At 36.1% G+C, this 8,993-nt stretch overlaps 1 protein-coding gene across 6 annotated transcripts; it reads right to left on the bottom strand.

Moving 5' to 3' along the window:
* Positions 2,231 to 7,751, bottom strand: LOC107644407 (casein kinase 1-like protein 3). 6 transcript variants are annotated; one of them, XR_001621338.2, is made up of 17 exons: positions 7,526 to 7,751; positions 7,402 to 7,442; positions 7,106 to 7,175; positions 6,847 to 6,995; positions 6,481 to 6,576; positions 6,276 to 6,346; positions 6,001 to 6,062; positions 5,854 to 5,917; positions 5,642 to 5,726; positions 5,438 to 5,564; positions 5,026 to 5,108; positions 4,879 to 4,936; positions 4,688 to 4,794; positions 4,357 to 4,548; positions 4,062 to 4,252; positions 3,068 to 3,146; positions 2,231 to 2,975 (listed from the first exon to the last, which is right to left on the bottom strand). XR_001621338.2 is itself a non-coding variant. In XM_016348250.2 (15 exons), exons 1-14 carry the CDS (start codon positions 7,599 to 7,601, stop codon positions 4,369 to 4,371), a joined length of 1,269 nt encoding a protein of 422 aa, XP_016203736.1. In that variant the 5' UTR covers positions 7,602 to 7,751; the 3' UTR covers positions 3,781 to 4,252; positions 4,357 to 4,368. The 6 variants fall into 6 exon arrangements, 2 of the variants coding, with proteins under 2 accessions (XP_016203736.1, XP_020958629.1); XR_002347452.1 differs by having other exon boundaries at positions 4,119 to 4,252; XR_001621339.2 differs by lacking the exon at positions 3,068 to 3,146.

The raw sequence follows: 8,993 nt of genomic DNA, 5'->3' as shown, positions 1-8,993 counted from the left end.
ACTCATGCAGTGGGGGAGGTGCTTATGATGCCGCAGTCGAAGACGAAGACGAAGAAGAAGAAGAAGAAGTGAGTTTGGATGAGTTGTTGCTTGATGGAAAAGCAAAGAAGAAAATTGAAGAATTGGCTGCAATGGTTGGAGTTAGGACTACTGAGCCAGTGGTTGTGCTAACTGAAGTTGTGAGAGTCCTCAAGATCATGAAGAAGATTACTCTTTATTAATTATGTTCTTAATTGAGGTTAAGAATGTTAATTCTTCTCCTTTGGTGAGCTTAATCTTTTTCTTCTTTTATTTATTTTTTACATTTTGAGATGTGACTTGTGTAAGATGTCTACTATTCCTTCTTATGTGTTTATGAAGCTAACACTTTAGAAATAATTATTGAGCTTCATAATTTATTATTATTTTTTTTCTATTGATATATATGTTTCTAGTTTCTACTTTTTCTCATTCAAAACAAATGTTCTTCATCATACGGTGTGATATATTCAATATTTTTCAGACCCTGAAAAGTTTTGATAAATTTTATTCGGCCACCATCTCTCTAGCTCGTCCATGCAATTTTTTGCGTGAACTAGAGGTGTAAAATATTTATATAAAATGACACGACACCTTCGAAAATGTGTTTTGAAGGATTTGTGATTAGTTATAATTCTAATTTTTATATATTATATCAAAGATATTTTAAGATTTTTCGACTTAAGGCTTTAAATGTTTTATAAAAATTGAATTACTTTAAAAACAAGTTCTAAATATGTGATTTTGAAAAAAAGAAAAAGAAAAAGAAGTTCATCATTTTCATTATTGCAATTTAAAAAATATAAAAATACCTTGCATCAAAGTCCTTTTGTATTCTATACATAACTATTTCAATCTAATAAATAATCTAATTGCTTATTGAATCATGCAGTTGTTATCAAAATGCCATAATAAAGTTTAATCCAAGAAATATTTTACTCACACTAAATATGAAATATTTGACAAAAGTTTAACAAAAAGTAAAAAAGTTAAATAAATAATAAAGTTAAATAATCCCATATATTATTAGGCGCATGTATATTAGTATATAGCATCCATCAAATTATTAAAGGTAGAGGATTTTTTTTCTCTCTAGTTTATCAAAAATTTCAAAAATACTTTTGAATTTTATTTTATTTTTATTCTAAAAATTTTTACTTACATAAAATGTGTTTTTAACTGCTAAATTTTCAAGAAGTTTAGGACCAATCGCTTAACAACTAGGAATTAATGCAGAACTTTATGTCTGTCTTAATTGTATTGAAGATTATCCTTGTAAATTTGTTATTGAATTGGTTCTAAAATTCTTAAAAGATTAAGTGTCAGAAGTACATTTGATACAAATCAAAAATTTCTCGAACAAAATTTAAAAATATTTTTAAAATTTTTGACAAACTTTAAGAACAAAAATAATTTTTTAAATTATTAACTTGAATATTATGCGAAAATATCAATTGTGTATTTTATCCTAGCTTCATTCATAGGGACCCAAACAAACAAGTGGTGCCGGAAAATCAGAAGGAACTTTTACCCCGGAACAAATATGCAGGTAGTAAAAATACATGGATTAGTTGGAAAAGAAATCCACACAACTCCCTTTTATAACCTAAATGTGATGCCTTAAACTTTTTTATTTGCACGTCTAAATTTGAACTTAAGAGATACCAACTTAAATCAAAGGATAGTGAAAAATCAATCAGTCTAATTAATAATTGTAGATTAAGTGTATAATTATTATTTCTCTTTCATTTGTTTTCGGCTATTTCCTTTTCTCCCTTCGAGATAACGGTAAGGCAGTGAAAAAGGAAAAACGAAAAAAAATAAAAGCAAAACAAAACAAAAGGATTGAATAAGGGGTTGGATGGTGACAATATTGAACTACACAAGAAAAAGTGCAAAATAATTTAACTTTGGCTAGATAAATGACATACAAGTTTCTACTAATTCTTTCAAAATCTCGACCATTTTTCTTCACAGAAACTAGCCTAAACGAAACCATATGACAAATCTAGCCTCTGCTGCCAAGATTCTGGATCATTGTTTGGTAGAGAAGGAACTTAAACGTGTTTGGAACTTAAAACGTGACAAATCTAAGTAAACGTTTCCACTTGCATTCATTCGTTTCAGAATTTAGATTGGTATTGGTTTGGTTGGTGATCGATTCCTCATATTCCTACCACTGTCAAATGTCATTGATATTCAACAATTGCCATTCAAGAATCAAATTACTCCTCTGTTTCAAGCACAATTTCCATTCACTTCACACCTCAGACTGCATTTCAATACTTGGTATTTTAAAAACACCAATGACATAGCATGTGCTCTGGAATCTGAAATCTTCATGATCTCTGTTCATACCAAACACTAGTTGATCCTGGGGTATCTACTACAGTATTACAAAAGTGCTTGAATAAAAATACCTTCAGATAGTGTACACGTTTATGGCTTCAATATTCACCATGAATGCCTGATATTCTAACAAATTCTGCAGCTCCACAATAATGCAACATATGATGCATATGTCAGCAACGAATGATGGATACTCATCACATTGAAGCGAAGGAACCATGAAACTTACAATTTATCTTCGTTCAAAAACGAAACGTATTCAACTCTCAGTAATGCCCTTAACAAAACTTAATTCTAGACATGAAGTTAACCACCTTCAGATGCACCAATTCTTAGAAAATCTTTTCATCTGGGCAGAGAACTTCCCAGAATCAGCACCTAACTGCATCAGCCAATCATTTAGACTAGCTGAAAATGAAATTTGCAATCTGTTTACAGAGAGAATCATAGCAATTAAATATCCATATCACATCTCAGGCTCGAGAAGTCCCCGAGCACTATGTCAATCCAATCTGTCTAGAGTCATATGTTCTGGTTGATGGTGGCATCACACAAATTCTAGTAGACTGTTATATTTCATCCTTCAGTCATGATTGAGAAAAGAAACCCTGCAAAAGAAAAAATGTGAACCGATAATTGAGCTGTTCATTTGCAATTAATTTTCCACAGGAACTTCAAATAGGCAGCAGTTTATCCTAACCTTGAACTACACAAAATTACAACTCATTCATCCCAAGAATTGTACAATCTAATCTGGCTGAGCGCCATATTTGTTCTACCTACAAGTAAAGAAGTGATTCCTGAGCATCATGGTTGAATTAAGAGCTTGAATGAAATAACTATAAACCACAGGTATTAAAAGCAACATATCTCTGAAACTTCCAACTAGAGGCAATTATTTAAAGTTAACAAGTGACACTTCCTAGACATTTAAGATTTTTCCTAAAATATCTTCTTTAGACCAACATAAAAATTCTAAAACAAGATACAGATCTCAATAACTGAGTGGCCTCATCCCTCAGCAACATAGCAGAACATAATCATATTTTTGGGTGTTAAATAGTTGCCACCAACAACCCCATCAATATGTATTAAGAAACCATAATTTTCAGCGATCTTTCTGCTAAATATTTTTGCTAAGATTATTTTGGATATGCTAGTCAATAACACGAAGTTCAACTTACCATCTTAGGAGGTAGATTATGTGAAGACGAGGATACAGAAGCCAAACACCAATTGATAAAATATTTAAAAGCCCCCCTCCCCTTCTTTTCCCTTTTTTCTAAAGAAATTTTATTTATGGATGCTTCAAAACATGTATATATGCAGTTAAGCTACAAGGTCCTTGTATCTTATACAAATAGATAACATAATCCAGTCAAAATAAATAACAACCAGCAAAAGGCTGAAAGCTGAGATCAAATATAACTCATCAAGAGAGAAACTATGAATTCACCTGCAATTCATAACATTGTCAATCAATGCAAATCACACTGTCACCACTTATCATGGCACCAGGATAATTATCATCAAGTATAAGGGAAAATGAGGCTACATTCACACATTAATTTTACATTAAAAAAACATGAATACACAACATTGCTGTGTGCCAAATTCAAATTTGAAACCTATGTACAGGAAACGTGTGAAGCCTGGTAGTCTGTATATTAAACCAAACAATCGTTTGTAGTCACCTTTGGGAAAAAGCAACACACGATGACCTCAAAAATTGAGCTATGAAATTTATCAACCTTGTAGCACCTTTGCAGTCTTCGTGGAGAGAGTACTTGAAATATTGACTAAAAGCATACAAACGATGCAAGCCATCCACCATTAATTGCAACTTCATGTACGCAGAAGGCACTCTTCAGGACCACTTCCACAGCTGGAAATACAGCAAAATATAAACAATCAAGGATCAAGGATAGGAGTGGTGAATATGGAAAATAGAAAGTAAGACAACAAAAGTAGTATGAACCAGAAAATTACCATATTGGATGTTCATTTGGCAGATGATATGCGATGCAGAGATGAAATCCAGCTACTTGAAGGGCCAACTTTACTGCCTTGCCCAAGGCCAGGGTTAACAGCATCGGAGGACGGAGCAGGCTTCAAGGAGTTCCTTTTTGAGGGACCAGCATGAGAATGGGAAGTAGAGGGTATATTTGCTTCGCCAAAAATCTAGGGGAAAAAATAGAAGAAATTGAATAATTCTAGTTAAACACATTTATCTATTATATAAATTTAAAACAGAGAAATACGTAACCAAAGAACTGTGACTTAATTATTGCACCAAGAGACTTCATCTAAGATGACTTACATTCTTGTCGTTCTTGTCGAGTGGATTTTTAACAGCAGGTGACTTAAACTGAAATTTAACACCAGAGCCAGTGGCATTGCCTGATTTAATGTGCTCTGTAGCATCACCTGAAAAAACCTCAAGATCAGTATAATAGGAAATATACAAGATATTTTTTTATGCAGAAGAACACTAATTTGAGATGCATCAACCTCGATGGTTGTCATCGTCCATTGGTGTTGCACGACTGTTGCTTGCTCCTGGGACCACCTGCAACATGACAAAATATAGTACTGCCAAAAACATATGGGAGAACTCAAAAGTACATGCGTAAAAGCCCAAAAGGAGAAATTACTTACAGATGAGTGAGCCTGGACTCTATTCTTTTGTGCCTGCTGGTACTTTAAAATAGTCCAATCAAACACATAATCAAATTCATACCCTGTGATACACCAGCAAATGAAACAGGAGGAAGTTAAACCTAAGAGCAGAGATGAAAAACATAGACGTGCCAACTTTACTACATTGGGACATGAAGTCTGCACAAGGAAAGACCATATGTGCACAAAAGGCATCTTTTAAAATCATAGATTTTGCAGCAGCTTGAACCATGCTAGTGTTGATTAGTGGACAATAGTAAGCATTAATGTGACGAGAGCATAAAGACCGCATAATCTGTAAGATTCTATCTCATGCAATATTAGGAAGATACATTATTGTTCGGAAACTTGTTTGATTTAAAATTATTCACAAAGGCCAAGAAATAGTCACCTTCCCGAGCAAATTGTTCCCGAAATAGGCGCTTCAAGAATCCATAGTCAGGTCGCTGATCGAAGGTCAGAGAGTGGCAGTAATGGAAGTATGAAGCAAACTCTACAGGATGAGATTTGCAAAGAACCTATAGAAAATAACTAGAAAATAAGAACCATTACAAAGTAGGGGTGGACAGTACACTTCAAAACTTCAACCACTTACCTCAATAGGGGTTGACACTTTCTTCTCACATATTTTGTCATACTTCTGCTTCTTTGTTGCAGCCTTTAGACCTTGCCAAGGAAGGCTAAACACAAATATTTGGTCATTTAGAAGTTAATAAGAAGTTAATACATTGCATTATGCTTCCCTCTAAAGGAAGATGAGGCAAATGCTTGTGTAACAAAAGAAGCAGCAGCAGAAGAAAGTTGTACCTTCCTCTGAGAAAGTAGAGAAGCACATATCCCAATGACTCCAAATCATCCCGCCGACTTTGCTCTAGAAGTAAGATAGAACAGGAAAAAGTTAATTCAGCTTATTTGCAATGAAGCAGTTAAAATAACTTCTGACGTCAGACTTACCAATCCCAAGATGTGTATTGCAACTTGCATAGCGTGCAGTCCCCGTTAAGTTTTTGTTCTCCCTGAATGGGACAGTGAGGGATGAGAAGAGAGATGCAGAAGGAAAGAGATACACACAAAAATATTAAACAATCTTCAAGAAAGCTGCTTAAGAAATTGGTTCGATTCTGACAACGAACTTATAGCCAGATGAGTGACAATTTCGCATCAAACCAAAATTTGAAAAGTAGAAGGGAAAAGAGACTGAACCAAGTCAATGGAAGAATTATAGAAACCTGTAAGGGATGTGGCGATTGGTTGTAGAGTCCCGATATCGTTTTGCAAGCCCAAAATCAATTATGTAAACCTGACAAGTAGAACAATTTCATTATGCATGCATGGTGCCTTAACACTAACAAAGAGCTGAAGAACAAAAGTGCCACTCAATTGCTAAAACCTAAGTAACGCGAAACAGCGTTGCAGCAATAACCGTGTAGCTACCTGGTTTGCTTTCCGACCAAGTCCCATGAGGAAGTTGTCAGGCTTTATATCTCTATGTAGAAAACCTTTGGAATGCACGTATTCTATTCTAGTCATCTGCATCCCAACAAAATTAAGAAAGAGTCAATACCAAACGCGCTCTTAGCATCAGAACACATAACACACAACAAGATTTATAATAGTGATGCACATGACAAAATTTTCAGCAGAACTGTATAGCAGATAAAGAGTGCTAAAACAATTCATCCGTTTCAGCTGGAAAAAAATAAACAAAAATAAAACAGGTAAGTGGTTAATTTTCTGGCAAAGTGGTTACCCTTATAACTAAAAAATAAAATAAAAGAAGTGAAAGCAAAGCAAGGTCACCATTTGATCAGCCAACATCAATACTGTCTTCAATGAGAACTTTCTTCCACAATACACAAAGGGATCCTCAAGACTAGGCCCCAGCAAATCCATCACAAGAACATTATCCTCCCCATCTACACCAGACCATCTTATGCTAGGAATGCCACCTACATATTAAGAAAATAAAATCTCAAAAGTCAAAAATCAATTCTTTTGTTTTTCTTCCTCACTCGGAAAATAGCTTAATATTTCCAAAAAAAAAAAAGAAAAACCATACTTCCTCCTTGGAGAATGTTGTAAAGCTTGGCCTCATAAAGCAATTGAGGATGCTTCGTTTTAGTGTTCTCCTGCAACAACATCAAACCAAATCCCACCAAGAGAAAGTTAAGCAGCATGAAAATACAAAAAATAACAAAACTTTAACAACCAGAATTGCAACAAACAACGATTAGCTCAAAGAAACAACCGTTTAAAAAAAAAACACCATGCGCAACAATCAGATACGCAAACAAAGGTCTAGCAGCTAAAATTATTCAGAAAAATAAAACGATTGAGCTGAGGAATGAAGCGTACGATCTTGACGGCGACGATCTCGAAGGTATCAACATGCGTAGCTGCGGAAACACGAATCGCAATTCAGAAAGACAGAAGATTAAAAACAAAAAATCAGGAGAGTGAGGAATGATGAGAGAGAGACCTAGGTAGATTTCGCCGAAGGAACCGCTTCCGATCTTGCGGCCGAGCTTGTACTTGGAGGCGATGATGCGTTCCATGGTGAATGAATTAAGAACCCTAAAAGAAGGAGTTTGAAAACTATGGGATTGGGAACATCAATTAAAACAGTGCGAAGAACAGGAAGCTAGCCACGACGATAAAACAACTTCGATCTGAGATATGAGTGAGACCCTGGTGGCTGCTGCTCACTGCACAGGGATAGTTTCGTCCTTTCATCTTGTTTCGGGATGGATCAAGTATCATCAATACCCAATGGGCCGGGTCGATTACTTAGCTCTTCAAAATTTTTGTCTGACATTTTTATCTTTAAATAATTAAATTAATAGTCAAAATCGTCCCTGAAAATACATAGATCTTCATTTTCGTCCCCGAAAAATAAATTTAATCAAAATCGTCTTCGAAATATTTAAAATTAATCACATTAGTCCTTCCATCTAGTCTATTTTGTTACTAACAACATTAATTTTGTTGACGTGGCATGTTAGTTTTTTTTTTTTTGTCTTTTTTGTCATGGGCTGTTAAGCCCAATAAACAGAAACAGAATCCTAACTACCCAAAACCCCAACCCATCCGTACCCGTCCCGAAAATTTATCCTCAACTCATCTGAGTAGTTTTGAGCTTCCATTCCCGTCCCGCTACAACACAACCCCCGCAATGGTGGTTCTTCAAGCTTCACGCTGCGCATCGTCTCCAGTAACCACCGCCATCGTCGCCGGATGTTGCAGAGATATCACGTCTTGCCTGAACGTCAACCTCCACCACCTATCAAGAGTCTTAGAGCCCCTGCGCCACAGCTGCTGCCACCGCCGCATCAATGGTATAGTGCTCGCTTTCCACCCCCAATCCAATTCGGTTAGCCGCATCACAAAGCACTACTTGCGGAATGCGGCCGTCGTTGCGCCAAGGAGGACGAATTTGAACTTCCGTCATCGTCATCATCTTCTGAACGATATGCATGTTCGGTCTCCGTCCCTGATTTGAGCTTACTCGGACGTAACCTCTATCCATGGCTCCTTACATCATCTGTTGCTGTCCCTGCTGCTGGTTCTGTTGACGCCACTCAATCCTTGCTCCTCGACGACTCTCGACGTCGCGTCGGATCACTACCCTGAGTTCAGGGGGCGGGTTAATCATCCAGGATTGCTCTAGTGCTCCACCGAGTTCCATGGGTATCTTTCGTGCGCTAATCTATTTCCCTTCCTTGGCGTTCAAGTGAACCCGAACCTGTTATCCTCCTCTGCCAACTGTAGGATGTCCAACAATATTGGATCAATGTCCTCAATCCTGCTCTTCGATTTCAAATTCTACATTAGAGGTAAGCTATCTGACTCAATAAGCACTTTATGTAACCCCAAATTGTTTGCAAGTATCATGGCGTTCCTAATTGTATAGTGCTGCTATGCTAGAGATTGCTCCAATTTTGAATACT

This window comes from Arachis ipaensis, chromosome B05, assembly GCF_000816755.2.
Source record: "Arachis ipaensis cultivar K30076 chromosome B05, Araip1.1, whole genome shotgun sequence".
NCBI lineage: Eukaryota > Viridiplantae > Streptophyta > Magnoliopsida > Fabales > Fabaceae > Arachis > Arachis ipaensis.
The sequence above is the reverse complement of the archived record's forward strand: the minus strand, read 5'-3'. Positions and strand labels throughout refer to the sequence as shown.